The sequence below is a fragment of the Myxocyprinus asiaticus genome, chromosome 46, assembly GCF_019703515.2.
Source record: "Myxocyprinus asiaticus isolate MX2 ecotype Aquarium Trade chromosome 46, UBuf_Myxa_2, whole genome shotgun sequence".
Taxonomy (NCBI): Eukaryota; Metazoa; Chordata; class Actinopteri; order Cypriniformes; family Catostomidae; genus Myxocyprinus; species Myxocyprinus asiaticus.
This window is the reverse complement of record NC_059389.1, coordinates 15,097,193-15,118,975: the sequence shown is the minus strand read 5'-3', so window position 1 is coordinate 15,118,975 and position 21,783 is coordinate 15,097,193. Positions and strand designations below refer to the sequence as shown.

Genomic DNA, 21,783 nt, shown 5'->3' with positions numbered 1-21,783 from the left:
ATTCAGTGACACAGCTGCGATAAAAGAGGCTTTAATATGCTTAACAGCAGAATCATTCCGCATTGCCAAATCACAGGACTAGGATTATTTGCCTATTGTGTAGGTGCAGGAGGGTCAAACCTGAAGGTCTAAGAAATATTGGGCATATTGATAAACAACAGAGTTAGAGACAAAGTGTTTAAAGATTGCACAGAGCATTAGGTCATGTAAAGGGGCAATAATTGGTAATTTGCACAACAGAGATGGTGGCTAGTGATATGATTTATAATATCTTCTGGTTATTACAGGACTAATGGTTTATTATGTCACCCATAGTACCTATCTCAACCAGTACTCTGGACTAAGATTAGATTGATGACACATTATGGGATTACCATAAGGCCCTCAAAAGTAACATTAACTCTCTGTGCTTAAAAGCTAGTTATTTAGTTATATAAAAACAAACACCAGTGGCTTCATGAATGGCCCCACAAGTTTTTGAGCAGTTTCAATAAAGAGAAATGCCACGATATTGCAAAGCTTCAGGGTATTCTGTATTTGAAATGGGAATTATATGACGTGTATATGGAAAAACAAATTTAGTGCTGCTAATAAAACACCACAACAGCAAGACATGCAGTTAGCAAGGTTATTTGGTCTCAGATGCGCACAAAACAGTGGTATGACTGACTGTTTTAGATGCTGGGATGAGGTGATTTTGTTCCCAAGTTCCATAGGCCTCAATCTCTTGGGTGACCATATCTAGAGCAAAATATCTGGAGCAGCGCGGATGCTTGGTCTGTCTTCTATCATTACTCTGTTTGAGCTTATTTTAACGAAGTGCTCTCATTTTTAGAGTTCATGAGTGGATATTTATAACATGCAGGTCAGGTGAGACTGGATCTTTACACTGAGACCTTTTTTAAAAAGGACTGGCTGCTTTATGATATCAAAGTGATGACGAAGTTTGTGCAATCCAAGTACCTTCACTTAGCCTTGAAATTTTATGGGGCATAAGGATTACTATTATAATGCTACATTCTCTCCGTTTCTTCAGTGATTGTGGAAGAGTGCCAAAAGGGAGTAGTGGAAACTAGAAGCTGGCTGAACACACTGCTCTGCAAAACCGTCTGTTTATTAAAAATGGCAAAACAGTTACTTTAAGTTAATCGTACTATAGAGACCCTGAACTGCATAAACCTAATCGCTTGTTGTAATGATACAACAAAACTGAAAAACCAATCAAATGAATATTCTGTAATCAGATGGCTTGGCAAAAAAATTCAGTGGTTTAAATATTTTTGAAGTTGGCCTTACTTGGCTCTTTAGAGTTTAATGTTTTTATTGTTTCACAGATGTTAGGCTAATGCTGCCTGACTGTCTAGACAAAGTTCGGAAAGAATGTATGTGTAACTAGAATAGGAAAGTTCCTTTATTCTAGACAAACTTTGAATGTTGGCTTGACAGAGTATTGTCTGTAAACTGAAAAAGCCTTAAAGTCTGATGGTTTTTAGGCCTTATGTAATTTGAAGCCTGTACAGTTTAAAGAGAGATTTGAAGTTTGAAGGCTATATAGACCTTAAGTAGTTTTAAGAAAGAAAGAAAGAAAGAAAAGAAAGAAAAGAAATCTGAAATGTCCATTTCTCTTGGATTTATGATCATCAACTATGGGAAAACTATTTTACCCGATTAATTAAAAAAGATAAATCAAACAGAGTCAGAACAGACTGAAGTTTGTTGCTTGAAAGCTCTAGGAGGAGTTAAAGTCAGAAGTTTTGGTCTTGGTTTAGGAATTTGAAAAAATCCCTAACACAAGTTTGTACAGTATAAAGACAGTATACTGTATGTCACAGTATTTTTACCAGCTACATTTGCGAACTCTTAGAGTTCTACTGTTTGTTAAGATTCTTGCCAAACAACTACAAAGATTGAAATAAAAAAGCATTCATCACAAAACCAATAGATGATGCTCTGGGGCTGGGCATTGTGCCTAAGGCAAGGCACGAACAACAAAGAGTGCACTGCTGTGACTATGTCATCGTCAAATTTCCCTTGTTACAAACTACTTTGTCACTTAGACTATGCCGCTCTACAAGCAGCTGCATCGGTGGAGCTACTAAAGTTTGTCGTTCCATAGCAGCCAGTATTATTTTCATTCACTGCACCCTGGCGAAATCTGCCTCACCAGTCTTCACATATGTTGTACTTTCACTTCAGTACTTCTATCGCACACCATCTGTCTGATAGAAGCATTGCTGGGCTTAGGCCAGCTTGGTCCAAACCCCAGTTGTGCTGCGTTCAGCAGCTTTTTGATTATCTCACTAATTCCTCCATACACTTGCTTTCATAATACTGTTCAAACAAATCAAAACAGAGAATAAATGTGTTTGGACTGGATTTTTAAGACAATTAAAAGACTTATATTGCATTTGTGTCATGTGATTTCCTGTTACCCTCTATTAGCTTTGCATGGATATCTTCTTATGTTAATTTACAGTTAAAACCCTAAACCCCTTACTGGCTGTAAATACAAACATCTGTGATCTGAAACACATCTGTATTCTTAAGCACTATGATAGTCTTTACTGTTGAAATGACCAGGATGCTGGTGAACTGGTGCCCCTACCAGGCTACTTGGGGATAGTTCACCCAAATTAAAATTCTGTCATCATGTACCCACCCTAATATTGTTCCAAACCTTAATTATTTCTTTCTTCTGTGGAACAAAAAATATGTTAGTCAGAATGTTTGCCATTCAGCCAGCAAGCCTCACTCAGTCCACCAGCTTCATAAGAAAGATCATGCTGGTTGACCAGCATTTTTGGCTGGTGAACAGCATGACTATGCTGGTCCACAAGCTACTGTAGACCAACACTAAACCAGCATTTAACCAGCTTGGACCAGTATGGAAATCAATGCTGATCATAGGCCGGGGGTACACGGTGCGAGTTCTGACATTCGGGAGGTTGTAAGCCCCTGCACACATTACGAGTCAGTTTATCTGATAATCGTACAGATACAGTGGTACACGACACGGCTTTATGACCTGGCAAATTCCGATGCAATCGAATGGATTAGCCTGTGCATACCATTATGATGGATGCTACATGTCCCTGAATGAATCCCTAAAATTGAAATGAATACAAATATGATGGATAAAAATAGACCATGATGGAATATTGTATTCTGGTGCAAATTCTGGCTATGGCAAAGAATTTGTTTGAAGAGCAGAGAACAGTATAACATTTCTGTTGATTCCTTCTCAATGGTAGTGAATAATATGAGAAAAGCACAGTTGTAACACAACCATTTTCTTCAAATGTGTACAAGTTTTATGAACACTCCGTTTTCATACAGTTGAAGTCAGAAGTTTACATACACATAGGTTGAAGTCATTAAAACTCATTGTTTAACCACTCCACAGATTTAATATTAGCAAACTATAGTTTTGTTTTACTTTGTGCATGACATCATTGTGCACAAGTCATTTTTCCAACAATTGTTTACAGACAGATTGTTTCACTTTTAATTGACTATATCACATTTCCAGTGGGTCAGAAGTTTACATACACCAAGTTAACTGTGCCTTTAAGCAGCTTGGAAAATTCCAGAAGATGCTTTAAAATCCTTTAGACAATTGGCCAATTAGCTTCTGATAGAAGATTTACTGAATTGGAGGTGTACCTGTGGATGTGTTTTAAGGCCTACCTTCAAACATAGTGCCTCTTTGCTTGACATCATGGGAAAATCAAAAGAAATCAGCCAAGACCTCAGAAAAACATTGTGGACCTCCACAAGTCTGGTTCATCCTTAGGAGCAATTTCCAAATGCCTGAAGGTGCTACGTTCATCTATACAAACAATAGTACGCAAGTATATACACCATGGGACCACGCAGCCATCATACTGCTCAGGAAGGAGACGCATTCTGTCTCATAGAGATGAACGTAGTTTGGTGCGGAAAGTGCAAATCCATCGCAGAACAACAGCAAAGGACCTTGTGAAGATGCTGGAGAAAACCGGTAGACAAGTATCTATATCCACAGTAAAACGAGTCCTATATCGGCATAACCTGAAAGGCTGCTTAGCAAGGAAGAAGCCACTGCTCCCTGCAACCACCATAAAAAAGCCAGAATACAGTTTGCAAGTGCACAAAGATCTTACTTTTTGGAGAAATGTCCTCTGGTCTGATGAAACAAAAATTGAACTGTTTGGCCATAATGACCATCGTTATGTTTGAAGGAAAAAGGGTGAGGCTTGCAAGCCTAAGAACACCATCCCAAACGTGAAGCACGGGGGTGGCACCATCATGTTGTGGGGGTGCTTTGCTGCAGGACTGGTGCACTTCACAAAATAGATGGCATCATGAGGAAGGAAAATTATGTGGATATATTGAAGCAAAATCTCAAGACATCAGCCAGGAAGTTAAAACTTTTCCAAATGGACAAAGACCACAAGCATACCTCCAAAATTGTGGCAAAATGGCTTAAGGACAACAAAGTCAAGGTATTGGAGTGGCCATCACAAAGCCCTGACCTCAATCTGATAGAAAATTTGTGGGCAGAACTGAAAAAGCGTGCACGAGCAAGGAGGCCTACAAACCTGACTCGGTTACACCAGTTCTGTCTGGAGGAATGGGCCAGAAATCCAGCAACTTATAGTGAGAAGCTTGTGGAAGGCTACCTAAAACGTTTGGCCCAAGTTAAACAGTTTAACGGCAATGCTACCAAATACTAACAAAGTGTGTGTAAACTTCTGACCAACTGGGAATGTGATGAAAGAAATAAAAGCTGAAATAAATCATTCTCTCTACTATTATTCTGACATTTCACATTCTTAAAACAAAGTAGTGATCCTAACTGACCTAAGACATTAAATGTTTTCTACAATTAAATGTCAAGAATTGTGAAAAGCTGAGTTTAAATGTGTTTGGCTAAGGTGTATGTAAACTTCTGACTTCAACTGTAGATCGTGCAGGTTATAACACCTCCTGATTGGTCAGTTTGAGGTAGATCAGGAACTCGGCTCGTTCAACCGCATACACATCACGAATTCAAGTCGACAATGCCCAAATTTCTTCAACATGATTTTGCAACATTTAAAAATGATCGAGAGGACATAAGCTGCTTCTAAGCCAATTGGCTACGCTCGAAATACCTGTAATATGATGCGAGCCGTGACCACATGAGCACCAACGAGTTCCATTCGATTTCTGCAGATATGCAATACTATAGGCCTTACTCTAGTCCCTTGTCCTTATCCAAATGAATGAAGATTGATGTCAGTGATCGCTATGGCACTCAGTATTACTCCTTCTGCAGGGACATTAATTTTGATAAACATTAATCAATCATACAGCTACTGTCCTTGGCTTTTAAATGAATAAATCAATGCAGTGTTGTTAAGGGACATGCTTTGCTGTGTTGGGCATTTCAATGAGTCACAAAATTCATCCCCTCATTTAGATCTTTTACCTGTTTTTCCCAAATGGGGTTTCCCATGTTAAGATCATTTATTTTATTTCTGGCAGATGCTTCCATCCAAAGTGACTTTTTTCAGTATATGTGTTCCCTGAGAATTAAACCCATGATCTTAACATTGCTATCACCACAATCTACTTGTTAAGTTACAGGAAATTCCATATCATTTGGATGTTAACTACAGTACATAATGTTTCCCTATCAGCTTTCTCCTTTTATCAGTCACTTATCCATTTCAAACTGCTTGGGCATTGACAGGTTGCTCTCACACCTTTTGATTTTTTTATTCTGTTGTGTTTTATTTCTGTCTATTTTATTTATTTTATGTTTTATTTCTGCTGTGTAGTTTACTGTCTTTCTAACACTTAAACCTCAGTGATTCATTTTTTGTACTACCTTTGATTTATTCTGTTATCTCTAGATTAGAGTACAAGGTTTTTCACTTTACAAGATGACCCTTCATTAGTGTAATTCTCCATGTTGCACCTCTTTTAGATTAGATTTTCAAACTGTGGATAGGATTAAAGAATTCAGTAACAATATTGTAGATAGGCTACTTGTAACTTAATATGAATAAAATCCCTGTGTGTTTCTTCCAGGACAAAGGACTCTGCACCACAAAAGTGATGTTCTTGAGACAGTTGTATTAGTAAATCCATCACAAGATACTGTTAGCTCTGAGGTAAGTTATTTAAAATATGTCTCTTTTGGACAAGGTGCTATTTCCATTTGTATAACAAAGATTGATTAATAGCTTTGATGTTAGACTGATTAACCTTGTTGAAGCACATCCTTGTGAGTAACTTACTGACTCTAATAGGGTAATGTGTTTGAAATGCCCTCTATGTCTCTCTACATGTCCTAGATCCATTATCTTGTATCTGACCCAGCTGTGCACAAGCTTCTGGTCCTGAGTGGGCAGAGCTCTGACCAAGGTGACCTGGTTCTCCAAACTGGATTCTTTAGTCATAAACACTTCTCACATGTGTTTGATGATCCTGCAGTAAGTTTAGATGATTTTAACAAACATTTTGTTTAATAACTTCTTTATAGCACATAAAAAGTAAAATTATTCGATGAATCTTGTTTACTATTAAATGAAAAAGGCCATAACAGTACATATTTACTAATTTTGGACTTGTATTCCTCATTTAGGTCAGAAATCTGCAGGTTAAAGCCAGCCCTGGACAGCGGCCATTACTAACTGTGTCTTGCCGTGGTGAGGCAGGCTGGAGCTCTTTAGAGCAACAGCAACGTATTAGGGAGCTGCTGAATTACAGGCTGAATCCTGAACCCATACTCCCTAAAATGGAGGGGGTCACTGAGTTCACAGAATACATATCTGAGACAGTCGATGTACCGTCCCCATTTGACCTTCTCGAGCCTCCGACCTCAGGAGGATTCTTAAAGCTCTCTAAGCCTTGCTGCTACATCTTTCCTGGTGGAAGGGGGGATTCTGCCCTTTTCGCTGTCAATGGTTTTAACATTCTGATTGACGGTGGCTCTGACAGGAGGTCATGCTTTTGGAAACTTGTCAGACATTTAGATCGTATTGATTCTATCCTTCTCACCCATATTGGTGCTGATAATCTTCCTGGGATCAATGGACTCCTTCAGAGGAAGGTCGTGGAGCAGGAAGAGGAGCAGTCTCAAGGCTCAACCACATACAGTGACTGGATGAAGAACTTGATCTCACCAGAGCTTGGAGTCGTATTCTTTAATGTACCTGAGAAGCTGCGAACCTCAGAGTCGAATTTGAAAGTCAAGCGAAGTATTGAGGAAGCCTCTCTTACGTTGCAATTCCTCAACAAGCTGGGAATTAAACCTGAGCCTCTTTTTAGAGTGGTTACTAACACCATAGAGCCAATCACTCTTTTTCACAAGATGGGTGTGGGGAGGTTAGACATGTTTGTTCTGAACCCTGTGAAGGACAGTAAGGAAATGCTGTTCCTTATGCAGAAGTGGGCAGGTAACAGCAAGGCCAAAACAGGGATAGTGCTTCACAATGGAAAAGAAGGAGAAATATCTGTACCTTATTTGACATCTATCACTGCTCTTGTGGTATGGCTCCCTGCCATCCCCACAGAGAAAATCGTCAGGGTTTTGTTTCCTGGCAATGCACCACAGAACAAAATCCTTGAAGGACTTGAAAAGTTGAAGCATCTTGACTTCTTGAGGTATCCAGTAGCCACACAAAAAGACCTATCTTCTGGGGTCACACCATTAGCTGTGAAGCAATCAAAGTTAAAGCAAAGAACTGACAGCAAAGAGAGTCTTAAATCATCTCCTAAGACTCACACACCAGCTAAACCTAAGAAAGAAAATGATGAACAAGAGGATGTATCCATCACTGAAACTAAGAGTGACTCCGTCAAGGAGAACAAGATTGAGAAAAAGGAAGAAAAGAAAAACACCAAACCACTAAAACTGAAAGCAGAGGTGACAGAAAAGAAAAAGTTATTGAAGGAGAAATCACTGAAAAAACTCCCAAAGGAAAGGGTTTCCAAAATGGATGAAAAGAAAGATAAAGAAAAGAGGGAAATTAAGAAAGAAAAGCTTGAGATTAAAAAAGACGATGGTGTGAAAAAAGTTGAAAAAAAGGTTAAAGCAAAGGAAACTTCAAAACCTGAACTGAGAAAAATAACTAAACCTGACCTGAAACCTTTCACACCTGAGGTCAGGAAGACACTCCACAAAGCCAAAACCCAAGGGAAACCAAAAACAGCGAAGAGCAAACCTACTACTGCCAAGGTGGAGAGTGCAGAGATTGCGGCTGAATCAGCTGCTGAGAAGACCGAGACACAGAAGAATGGGACAGGAGAAGCCATAACTGCTACTTCTACTCCCGAAGATCTAACAAATAAATTTGATGATTTGAGACCCACTGAATTGACAGATCTCTCTGAAGCTCCTAAAAGTGCCCTTACCATCTCACAATTACCAGCTGAAATAGACAATGAAAGTTCAAATGTTGCAGCGGAGGATAGTGAACAAAGTCATGTTACCCAAACTGCAATAAATATTGTGGAGCAGAACCTTATAGAGAAAGAGGTAGTACCATCAGCAGACATTACAGAAGCAGTGCCATCAGCAGAAGTCAAAGAACAACAGGACGAGCCCCAAGCATCAGAATTAGAGAAATTTGAGGATGAGGGTGCTGCTATTGAAGATGAAGATGAGGAGGAAGTTGAGATACAGAGTGTTAACAAGAGGACAGAGGATGAGGAGGAAGACATGGGAATAGGAGATGAAGAGGATGAAGGTGCTGCAAAAGACACCAATGACTTGGAAGGAGTAGACAGAAAGCATGAAGTTGAGGAAATGGAGAAACAGAAAGAGAAGGAGGAAAAAAAGTATGAAGCTGAAGATGAGCAGTTTGAAGAAGAAGAAGTGATTAAGAAAGCTGAGCTTGAGGAAGCAGAGGATTTGGATGCCATTGCAGATGAAGAAATCAAAGATTTCTCTGCTGAGAAAGTCAAGGATGTCGAGGCCAAAGAAGAAGAGGATGTGTACTTGTCAAATGTTGGAGGTGTCACAGCTGGCATTACCTCTACAGCCCAAGGAGCTGCTGCAGCAGAGAACCTATCATGCATCCAGGATGAAACAATCCCAGGTTACTCAGAGACTGAGCAGACTATCTCAGATGAGGAGATCCATGAAGAAGTGGAGGACAAGATAACACACCTTCAATATGAGGTTGATAGCTATAATATCTCAGTTCCAGACCAACCAGGCTCCTTTGATACCATCCATGGAATGAGAGAAATGCAAGCAGCTGCGGTGGGAAATGGAACAGGCAAAGCATTGATAGATGCACAGGAGCCAGCTGTTTCTATCTACACCAGCATACTTGCTGCTCCATTAGCTGAAGAGGAACATGTTTCTTCAGCAACATCTATAACGGAGTATGACAAGCTGTCCTCTTTACCCACTTCTGTTGCAGAGGATCAGTCAGTGGCATCAGTCACAGCACCTCAGACTGAGGATACTGGAAAGAGCTCCCTGGTTCTGGAAACTGTAAACAGTGTACGACCTGTTACCCAGACTGAAGGCACCCAAGGAAAGGAATACCAACATTCAGCTGGAACCATCTCACCAACATCCTCCCTAGAAGAGGACAAGTGCTTCAAATCTTCTCCTTCTGAAGAATGTCCTCCACTTCCTGTAGAAGGCAGAACAGAGGGAATTGAGATGACTACCCATTATGATGACGAAGAGGAGGATGAGTATGAAGATCAAACACCAAATATTGACATTTCACTTGGAAAGTTACAAGAGGGATATGCTTCACATGAAAAACTTGAAAAAGAGATGGAAATGGCCAAACCAAAAAGTCCGGTGCCTTTAGTTCCACCTGACAAAAAATCCTTGCCTCCTGAAATAGAGAAGGGATCGGTATCACCTCCTGGGGAGGGTTCATCTTTTGATGTACAAACAATACTCACTTCCTCATCACACACTGTTTCTAAGCCTCCAGATTCTGAATCTGATGTTTTTCCAGAAGCGAAAGACAGGTGCATTAGCCCTGATGACAGCACTGTAAAAATGGCTTCTCCCACACATTCTGGACCACATAGCGCCTCTCACTCTCCCCTCAGAATGTCACCTGTGGAAGGAAAGGATAAAGTGCTTCTTAAAGAGGTTAACCATAAACCAGACAAAAGTATATTTGATGAAGACAGTGAAAAACAAAAACGTGACATCTTAGATAAGAAGGAAATATCTCAAGCAGAGGAGGAAGAAAAGAAGAGAACCCAAGTAGCAAACTTACCCACAACTGGACATGTTGAGGCCTTCTCAGCTGAAAAAGGAAGTCTATCAATTTTGCCATCAAAAGAAATAAGTGGCACAGAGGGAAGGCCTCATCCAAGTGTTGAAAACAAGGGTAAAGATGAAAAGGAAGTAAAAGAGAGCAGTAAGGCCATTATCCTAGAGGATAAAGACGGCATGTTCTCTGATAAAAATAAGATTGATGAAACCCATGATGTAAAATCCTTCACAGAAAACCAAGAGAAAAGAGACAAGGAGAAAGAGAAGTTAGAGGATGATAAAGAGGATGTTGATGAAAATCATAAGGAGAAAGAACAATTACAGATTTCTTTGCCACATACTGATGAAACAGCTGCTACACTTTTAGAACTTAAAGAAAAGCATACAGAGGTTACAAAGTCAGAACATTCTATATCAGAACCAGAAAAAGCAGCATTGCCTGCTAAAGAGGATTTTGACACGAAAAATAAAAAAGAGGAAGAGTCCCAAGATAAGATTTCTCTGTCAGTTCTGGAAAGGTCAGAGATAGAGAAACAGGAGAAACAGGTAAAGGAAATTCAGTCAAACAATGATGAAAAATTGGAGGAATCAAAAGACAAAGATCTGACTGTTTCGTCTCATCAATCCTTAAACACAAGCTCAGAGACCAAAACAGAAACATCAACATGCCATGAACCGATTGAAGAACATAAGGGGACACAACAAGACATAGTCAAGACAAATATGGCAACTAAACTGGAGCAGAAATCAGAGTCAGTTGAAATTCAGCCTGAACAGGTAACTTCAGAGAAAACGTATTCATCTGTCTGTGGAATAGTCCAGTTTAAGGAAGATGCAGATGGCCTCAAATCTCAATTGCGACAGTTAAGTGAAAAAAAAGATGTCACCTTAAAAGATGAAGAAAAAACAGAAAGTATAATTGAGACTTCACTGACATCTGAGAAAATGATATCAGCTGCCAAAGAACATGGAGAATCTAGGGATAACAAAATAGAGGAAATAATATCTCAAACACAACAGCAATCATTAGATATACATGTAGAGGACAGACAGTCCATTACAGAGATAAAGGATTTAGCTGCTAAAGATGATCATGAATCTAAAGAGAAGATAGTTCAAGTAACCCCAAGTAAGACAGAAATTACTAGTAAACAAGATGATGAATTGAGCAAGAAGCTTGTGGAAGAAACCAAACCACATTTAGAAAAAGCATATAGTGAATATAAATATATTGAATCAGACAAGCCTCAAATTTCAGAGTCTATAGTTTCTGAGGACACATGTACAGTGCAGCACCCTAGCCAAGACATAGATACAGCTGAAGACGAAAACAAATTAAAAACACAAATATCGATATCAGATAAAACAGATTTCTCACCAAAATTAGACCATGGATCTAAAGATGAACAAGCAGACTTGAGCCAAGGACAAATGTTGTTGTGTTCATCTGCTAAAGTGGATAAAGACTTGCAAGACAAAGTGGTACAGGAGAAAAAAGTAGCAACAGATAGCATCAAACCATCCAGCAAACCTGATGAAGAATCCACAGAACATCAGATTTATGAAAAAACAGAATTGGTCTCTAAATCTGATTATGAATCAAAAGTGGAGAGCCAACCCCTTGAAATAACATCACAAAAAGAAGATTTACAAACAAAAGAGGATGAAAAAAGCAAAGACATCCATATCAAATCTGAACAACCAGTTATGCTGAAAGATATATCCTCAATTGCACATGAATCAAAAGATAAGTGTGTGGAGTACAGTCAACTTCAAATCTCTCAATCAATATCTAAGAAAACAGACTCTGCTGCTAAGCAGGATCAACAGTTTAAACAAAAACACACTCAAGAGATTCTAACTAAAACACCTAAACCAAGTACCTCAACAGATGTGGCTTCTGACACAAAGCAAGAACTTAAGGCGATGGCCGTGGAAGAAGTGAAGACAGAACAAATTACAAACGAATCAGATGACACAGTGGAAAAGTCTGAAAATTCTAAATCAGAACATGATTCAGTTGACGAAGTAATAAAAAGAGATTTGGCATTAACAGAACAAATTCTTCCCATTGAACAAGATAAAGAAGTTGATTTAAATGTTAGCACGGAGTGTAAGGAAGAATTCATTAAAGAAAATACATCAAAATTGGTGTCAGATGGAGTTGAGGCCCATGCAGACCAGGGAGCTAAAAGGAAATCACTGTTAGAATCTTCAGAGCAAACATTAGGCTTTGAGACCTCAGATCTGAGCTATAAAGAAAAAGTGGATCTGAAAGAAGAACCCCAAGAAGATACCAAGCAACACACATCATTAGATGAAACAGACACATTAGCATCAACAGTAGAGAAAACAGACATTGGATTAAAAGTAAATTTGGATTATAAAGAAAAATTCATTGAGGAGATTGCAAAAGAAGCCTTCTTGACTGTGGAAAAAACTAAGGGCAGCATAGAAGCAAAATATGATGCTTCTTTTCCAACCAAATTTTCAGATGAAGATGAAAGCACAGAGGAAGATGAAGGAGATGCTGTTTGTATGGGAGGTGCAGGCTCAAGACCATTATCAGTAGAACCTTGGAAGTCAGAGGATGCAAAGGCAAGCAGCTCTGGACAACCTTTAACTTCTGATATATGTATGCAAAAAGAGGAGATTGTGGCCCATTCAGAAGAGAAAGAGTTGACTAGAGATTTAAGTGAAATGCCAGCTGAGCCAGAGAAAGAGTGTACGGTGGATACCACATCACTAACACTGGCTACTGTTGATACAAGTAGTAAATCTGTCACAGAGATTTCAAGTCAACTCACTCTAACTGAAGGCAAAGCAGCAAGCATCACACTGTCCAGCTATGACAGTCAGGCATGTGTTGAGGATACCCAAATTAAAACATTGCCTTCTTCAAAGGAGGCTGCAAAACCTGAGAAAGAGGCAGAGAGAGAAAGGGAAGGAGAACGAGAGGTTGCCTCTCCAGGTTTGGAATCGCATTCAGATTTTCAGAAGCCTCAGAGTGTTGAGAAATGTGCTGATAAGGCTAACAGTGAGAGAATGAAATCTGAAAAGGATGACCAGATAACTAATGAAGTGGAAAATGAGAGCTATGAAGCTTCTAAATATGAGCCATATGAAAAGCCCATTTCAAAAGACACAGAGAAAGAAAGAGAGGAAGAGGACCAGTATCCTAATCTGGATATAGATTTAGATGACAATAGAAAAGCAAGTCAGTCCCCTTTGCTTGGAGCTGCCTGCCCATTAGAGGAACATAGTGATAATGAGCCAGTGTCATTCAGCAAGACTGATTATCAAACTTCATTTGATAAGACTAAGACAAGTATTAACAGCAGACACAGTGCCTATTCAGAGCAAGATAATAAGGAGCGATACCAAGAGGAAGAATTAAGTAGACAAGAGAGACAAGATACTCTTTATGCGGACAGTAGTTTTACATATGTAGAAACTTACGACAGTAGGACCACTCTTGCAGCTGGGTCGAGCTCATTTGCCTCTAGCAATTTGCCAGACAAATCAGAGAAATTAGAGAGGGAAGAGAAAGAAAAAGAGAAAGAGACTATCAGAGGGGACATACTTTCTCCTTGTCATGGAGAAGAGGACACAAGTAATGCTAAATTGTCAGATAAAGAACCTTGTACATCTGTTTCCAATCTTTCACAACCTAATAAGACAGAGAAAGGGCCTACAATAGATGACACCTGGGCAACACCTCACTCAGACTTGGACAAGACTAAATCTTCTCTTAATGTTGAGGCCCATGTGACTGAGGCTCCTTCTCAGCAAGGGCTTTTCACACCATCACAGACTCAGTCAAGTATTCAAAGTCAAACGACACTATCAACATCTGCCTATGGTGAGAACAGAACAGAGAGTCAAATACCAAAAAGTGAAGATAACAAAGATAAATGTAAATTAGATTCAGCTGAAAGCAAAGAGGACCCATTCAGTTCTGGTCGTTACTCACCGCCTGAGAAGGACATACTTCCTGCCAGGTCATCACCTGAGGAAATAGGTCCTAATGTCACCTCTCCTGGTTTTTCTGGGCAATCGATGAAAGTCGACGGCAATGTTCTTGCACTTGAGTGCACTAGCAGAATAGATTCTTTTACCAACAAGTCATTGATTGTGAGTGGGGAGACAGAAGAATGCATGGTCAGAAGCCAGAAAATATTTGCAGAAGAAGAGGATGATTATGAGGATGAGGAAGAAGAAGAAGAGGAAGATGCAAGTGATGTGGATATTGAAAAGGGTGCTAGAGAGATGTCTGAGAAAGAGTCCAAAGCAGTATTTGATATTACTATTACATCTAAACCACCTGTTATGAAGCAAGAAGAGACAAAGGTCTGTGAATTGGATTCGACCCTAACAAAAGAAGAGAACACTGGTTCATTAGCTGCTGGAGCAACTGCAAAGGCTGAGGGACCCACAACAGAGTCTTCATCAGTATGTGGAGATCAGCATGATGTGTACAGCAAGGATGGTGAACAGTCAAAGAAACAAGATACCAGTTCAGCCCAACCTGACCTAACAAAGCCCAGTGATGACAAATATGATGCACAGGGAACTTCAGATAAAAAGCTTGAAGGGGCCGAATCCCTAGCCAGTGCTCAGGTAACCATGTGTGATGCAACTTACTCTTCGTCCTCATCCTTCAGTTACTCTTCTTCAACGTCTGCATCATATTCAACTGGTCAACACATTGGAGAAGAGCTAGAGCACCCAATAACTATTCCCACTGCCCAACTAGGGTCAGATGGAGATAGTATATCATATGGGTACTCGTCACTGAAAGAGGAAGAATCCCCAGTTATGGATTTACCATATTTAATTTCTGGGGTACATTCCAAAGATGAATACATGGAAGTCTCGGATAGAATGACACCTGCTACAACAACAGCTGAATCAATATCCAGTCTTGCCAGGTTTTCTCCACTTAGTCCCTTGGAGGAATCCAAATCCTTTCTTCAAGATCAAACATCATCAGCAGAGGAAAAGTCTGAGGAGGACATGTCAAGCATTAAATCTGACAGGGACCACCTCTCTGATCCTAAACACGTACCTGTAACAGAATCACATTGCTTGAAAGTGTCAGAATCAGCAGCTTCTGATCTTGCTCACCCTGCAGAGGTAGCATCTGCTACATCTCTTACATTTAGTATTGAGCCTTTGCAGAAAGCTGCCTCTTCAGACGAACAATCACAGGAAAAATCCTCTGATGATGGGCCTGAGGATAACAAAAGTAATTTTGAGGAAGGGACTTTACCATGCAGAATTGAGTGTGATAGATCTTCTGCTCCTGATCAAAAATCAAGCACAGCATCATTAATAGGGCAACATACTGATGTAAAAACCTCAACATTGCATTCATTTGATCTGCAAACCACAGATGGACCAACAGAAATGACAAGTTCTCAAAAGGCTCCAGACACAGCATGTGGAACACTCAGTACTTGCACCACTAGTGTAGAAGGTATAAAGCAAGAGGGGGCAGAGAAGTCAGAGGAAATAAAAGACAAAGCTGAGAAAGCCCAGGAGACAGTGGAAGTGAAAGAAGAAAAAGCAAGCAAAATAGATTATGAAGGAAAAAAGTTTCCAAAGGAGATTATAGATGAGAAAAAAGACAGAGAAGAAGTAAATCAGGAAACAAAGGAACAAGAACAAATGAAACCTGAAGAGAAGGTTGATGTGAGATCAGATAAGGTGGGAGAGATGCTAGATGATGCCAAGAAAGAAAAGTCAGAGCAAAAGATGGATAGTGAAGAAAAGACTAAATTGTGCTTGGAAGAACCAAAAGAAAAGAAAGAGGAAGAACTGATGGAACAGATGGGAGAAAAGGGAGAATTGAAAGACAGCATGGAAGAGAAGGAACACATAAAAGAAAAGATTGAAAAAGATATCAAGAAATCAGACACAACTGAGTCTAGCCAGCAAAGTACCTTTGCATCTGCAATGCAGCAGGCTCCACCTAGCTATGGGGACGATGTTTATGAAATCGTGGATGAGGAAAAGGAGGATGAAGATGTTGAAGTGATGAAGTATGATTCAAAAGAACGTCAACAAACTCCACCCTTATCTCAGCCATCAGGGACGCAGGCCTCTTACACTGAGGTCTCCAGGAAGTCAGATGAGACATTAACCCGACCATCTGACCTTGGCATGGAGGCCACATCCTCTCATTCTCCTTCACTCTTCAAACATCGCAAAGGAGATATCTCTCCATCGTTCATAAATCCAAGCCCACATGAATTATCCAGTGAGGAGGGAGAGGAAGATGTCAGAAGCGATCATTCTAGGGAGGATAATGGCGATGAGCATGAACAGCACTCCGTCAAGAGGAGATCTCACAAACAGCAGCATCGTCATTCCCACAGTCACCATGAGGATGGCAAGGAGGGATCGCACAGCCTCCCGAGCTGTACCGAATCGGGACATGGTATTCTGCTTGCAGGGGAAGAAACTCCCCCCACATCTTTGAGCGAGTCACTTCCATCTCAGTCTGACTCAGACGTTCCTCCAGGGACTGAGGAATGCCCATCAATTACAGCAGAAGGAAACCTGGACTCGGATGAAGATGCAGAGCATCTACCAGTGGACAAAATTTCTGCTTCTTGTGGCAGTGGAGGGAGCCATCACTCATCCTCCCCAAGGAGTCAAGATCCCCCACCCATGCCAATAAAAGACCCTCTTCCTCACACACCACACCCTGATGTGTGCATGGTTGACCCAGAGGCTCTTCTTAATGGTCAGACCCACACAGAACGACCAGTGAAGAAAGACCATAAGACAAATAGAGGCTTGAGGAAGACACTAGGAAAGTCAGCATCACCAGCACGTAAAGGAGATGTGAGAAGCAGGCGATCGACCACTCCTGTTAAGCAGACAGCCAAAGACTACTCATCTCATGCCCCTTCTCTTAAAAGGAAAGATTCAGAGAAGACATTTCGTCTGTCCAAAATGTCTGAGACGCAGGGATCCAGGGGAGACCTCTTCAACCCAGGAAAAGGACTGGTCAATGGTGTCAAGAGTAATACAGGTGCAAATGTTTCACAACTAGACAGTATAGGTCCTGCACTAGACCACACATGCAAATAACCAGTGTTTTATTCTTTTAGGCTCCAACCAAAAGTCCAGTGCTGGGACTCCACCTGGACCACCCATCTATGTTGACCTAGCTTATATTCCCAACCACTGCAGTGCTAAAAATGTTGATCAAGAGTTTTTTAAGCGGGTGCGTGCAGCATACTATGTCATCAGCGGAAATGACCCAGGCAGTGGTGAACCTAGCCGTGCAGTTCTAGATGCACTGCTAGAAGGCAAAGCACAGTGGGGCACTAACCTCCAGGTATTGTTTGCCTATACACTAAAACAAAATTACATGGGACAGTTTGTATGCCTGTTGTAGTAATCCGTCAAATTGTGTATACCCAAAGATCTTCGAGAACAAAAGACAGTATTTTATAATGAATCTGACAAATCTTTCCTCATTTAGGTTACTTTGATCCCTACACATGACACAGAGGTAACTCGGGACTGGTATCAACAGACCCACGAGAAACAACAGGATCTGAATATAATGGTCTTGGCCAGCAGCAGCACAGTAGTCATGCAAGATGAGTCTTTCCCAGCCTGCAAAATAGAATTCTGAATTGGTTTTCTGTTTAGAGCTTGCCATTTGTTTCTCATTCATTTCTAATCTTTTAGGTTTAGATGAGTTACTTCACCCACAGCCTTCCATTAGCTGCTATTTATAGTTTGTATTCTAATCTTCAAAGGCAACAAAATCCTAGTGCTGTCAAAGGACTTTATTGTAAGCTTTGGTCCTGATCCAAACTATTGTGCTGTTTTGGTTGCATCTGCAAGGCTTTGGCAGAAAACTGAATGTTCACTAGCTAGCTGCAATGAAGAAAAAAAAATATATATAATTTTCAACATAGGCTGAAGTTGATCTGTGGAGCTGCATTGCTAATTGAGCTTGTTCATATTCTTTAACAATATCTTAAAGAGATACCAACATTTTGTCCTTCAATGCCCATCATTTGAATTCCAAGCACAAAAATGCCCTTGGTAAATCTGATTGTCTGTGAGAACATTCTCTCAATGTACGGTTAAGAGAAAACCACTTCTGAGAATACAGACTTTAAAAAATGTAAATGGAACTTTCCTTCTGATACACTAATTTGCTAATCCTAAGAGGATTTGTGCCAAATCTCAATTATTTCAAATGGTAATGAACAAAATCTGCAACCATAATCAAAGATTTGTATCATTAAAGTGACGAGATTAAGCAGTATCTATTCTTAAAAGCAATCTAATAATTTAAACTCGATGTTTTAGCAGTCATGTATTTGCATATACAGTATATATTTAAGTACTGTGTGTGGCTAAGTAGATGGCATCTTTACAAACTACTAACTTGCTATGACATGGATTTTGGCTTGACTTGGCTCTAAAATAATCAAATGACTCATGCAAAAAAATAGAGAGAGTTTTATAATGAGTGTTTTTCAGTAGTTGGTACTGTAATCAATTTACTAAAGCATGATGTTCAGACTAAACTTTGTAGGTACATTAATCAAGTGCTCTGCTGTGGGGATTTTAAGACTGTATGTGTCCACCTCTCTCTAAACATACTAATAACAATAACAGCTTGTCTACCATCTGCACATTAATTGAGTAGACTGCTGTTAGAGTCAGATGGAAATTGCAATTCATTGCCAATTACACAATGTTCTGTTTCTTAAGAATTTTGTTGTTGTAATGGTTGTAGAATTTAAATTTGGCCATACACTTTTAGACCAACAATGCTAACAAATCTTAAATAATCTGCCTGTTTTAAGTGTTTCGCGGGGGATTTAGTTTTGATGTGTGCTGAATGATTTATTATAATTTTTTTAAAATATTTTTTATGTATTGTTAATATACATATTTGACCAGATTTGTTTCCAAACTGAGATTCCCCAGACACACAAGCACTTTAGGTATATCTTGTTTGAAAAGAAATGTGTTTTTGGTGATGGAAATTGCGCTGATTACCAATGTAGCAGTTGAGGTGTTTTTGTTGTGGAGGCACTAATCAATGTAACAGAACAGACAAAATAGGTTTCAGTGGTTGCTGCGAGAGCAAACAGTGAGGGTTACCCTCATGTGCCTTTTGCGTGAACCGTTAGAGACAGTGAATGTTGACTGACAGGGTAAAACAAGAATACATTTGAAACAATATTACAAATTAAATATACAGTATATACTGTACATATACATACAACTCACAACAATACAGTTTAGAATAGTGAAATAATTTATTTTGGATTATTAGGATTTAGTAATCCATTATAGCCTTATTTCTTTAGGTTTATGATAATACAGTTTCAATTGACTGATATATATATATATATATATATATATGAAACTTGGTGCAATTCAACCTGCTGTTTATATACAGCAGGTTGTATTGCACCAAGTGTCATTGCACTTTTCTAAAACGAAGAAGCAAGTTAGGTGGGTAGCATGTAAATAATTAATTAATGTGTTAATTTATTTGAAAAAGCAAATATAAACATTTAATCAAACCGAGAGGCTGAAATATAATATTTGTGAATGACAGATGAAATACTTTAATCTATAGTAAATTGTATGAAGGTCAGTATTTGAGTACAAATACTCTCAAAGTACTACAATAGTTATTTACTTTTTGTTGCTAACTGCTTACCTAACCCTAATAGCAAGATTATTTCCACCCAACCAGAAGTTAGAATTTTTTTGGTTAATAATATTTGGTTCTACCATTTTCAAAAGGCTACATATTAACATATTAAGTATACTGAAATCGACTGGATTAAGAGCAAGAGAGTGGCTCTACATCTTTTTTTCATTGTGAGAACTATCTTAACCAGTAGTGCTGTGTTGTCTTGACCTCTTCTACTTAAAGCAAAACAATAAGGACCCACTGGTAAATACACAGTACTTTCTTTCTTCAGAGTAACCCTTGATATCAAGGTACCGGAGCTATCATGCCTCCTTTTCAAAAACAAGCTCAAAGGGATTAAGGGATTGTTCACCCAAAATGAAAACCTGTCATCATTTACTCACTCTTATGTTGTTCGAAATGAGTTTCTTTTGACCTGATGAATTGTATGTCCTTTGGTGTGGATATATTTTCATATGTGAAAACATGAGTATTTTATTTTAAATACCTGGTCTTAGTAACAATTAATATATGGCCTTGTTGATTAGCTGTGATTTCCTAACACAAAAAAATATGTTTGTGTTTAAGATGAATGCACTTTGAATAATATTTTCGAAATGTAAAAGTTGCTTTGCTAGTTGCTGCTTGAACAAAACAAAGAACTAGCAAAATATGCACATGGTACAGTCAACCTCGTATAATGGGTCACAGAAAGAGTGACTCGTGTCAAAAAAAATTTACCATACACTTATCAGTGGTTGCTGACTAGTAATGATACATAATTCAACAATAAGATTCCAAAAACTTTGGTTTGCAGAGGGCTGTTTCACAACTACAACACTGGAAACCGAATATACTACAAATATGAGGTTTCCCTCTTTAATATGACTTGAAATGCCAAAATAGATGTCAAAACAAATGGCGTTACCTGTAAATATATTCAGATACCTTACAGTCATTTATGTTAAACACTTTCTTTAAAGAAAGTTCTATATGGTCATTGTAACTCTACTTTCCAAAAGGTAAAAAAAAAAAAAAAAAAAGACTGCAAAGATAAGGTACCTCTACAAACATAAATTAGTTTACTTTCATTCTCCAAGTACATCAATTTATCATGTGATGGATTCATTTGGCCACATGTCATGCATATATATCCATCTTTGCATGTGATCTTATTAGTTATACTCCTGAATGTAATCATTTAATAATCAGAATTATCTTCTTAAAACTATTTTAAGAAGATATATTTGAACAAGCTAACTGTCTTTATGGTACTGAAATATGCATATATTATCAGGCTTGGCTTCTGTTTGCCCTAAGATGTTGTTGAGAAGATGCTGTGATATTTCCTCGCTTTTGGCGCTGTATGAATCTTAGTTATTTTCTTATTTAGTGCAATATTCCACATTCTGTCTTTAAAAGCTCAACTCAAACATAGATTTCTGCTGATTTACTGTAAAGGGAACCATCCTGGTGATCATCAATAAAAACCATTTATCAAAATTTGGAAAACTGTGTGATTGTTTTTATCCATTTAATCTGTTGAACTGGCATATTAATTTGTCAGGCTGTTGAACTAAAGAGACAGCATCTGTGCCATGCTGTTCATTACCATACAAAATAATTTCAACTCATCCTTCAACATGAGACTATAGTGTAAGAGAATCAATTACCAACCTTGTATATGCCATTAAATCAAATCTTTCCATTACTGTCATGATCAGTTAAAGTCAGCAAACCTGGTAGCTTTTGCATGACACGTGCAAGGATACCACAGTGTGATGTGACATAGCTATCCACTAAGCACTGTTTACATGGAGCTAACTTCTCCCACAGCAATTAAATTTTAATGCATAAAAATATG

At 39.0% G+C, this 21,783-nt stretch overlaps 1 protein-coding gene across 1 annotated transcript; it reads left to right on the top strand.

Moving 5' to 3' along the window:
- Positions 1 to 6,330: 6,330 nt before the first annotated feature.
- LOC127436098 (microtubule-associated protein 1A-like) lies at positions 6,331 to 21,422 on the top strand. Its single transcript, XM_051690030.1, has 5 exons — positions 6,331 to 6,461; positions 6,614 to 8,420; positions 8,583 to 17,270; positions 17,350 to 17,579; positions 17,727 to 21,422. The coding sequence occupies exons 2-5, from the start codon at positions 6,767 to 6,769 to the stop codon at positions 17,880 to 17,882; spliced, it is 10,728 nt and encodes a 3,575-aa protein (XP_051545990.1). The 5' UTR covers positions 6,331 to 6,461; positions 6,614 to 6,766; the 3' UTR covers positions 17,883 to 21,422.
- The last annotated feature ends 361 nt before the right edge of the window (positions 21,423 to 21,783 follow it).

Coding starts and splice junctions, on each gene's coding strand:
- LOC127436098 (XM_051690030.1), top strand. CDS start 6,767: ATGGAGGGGGTCACTGAGTTCACAGAATACATATCTGAGACAGTCGAT. Junction 8,421..8,582: donor AGCTGAAATAGACAATGAAA/GTTCAAATGTTG, acceptor ACGAGCCCCAAG/CATCAGAATTAGAGAAATTT. Junction 17,271..17,349: donor TGGTGTCAAGAGTAATACAG/GTGCAAATGTTT, acceptor TTATTCTTTTAG/GCTCCAACCAAAAGTCCAGT.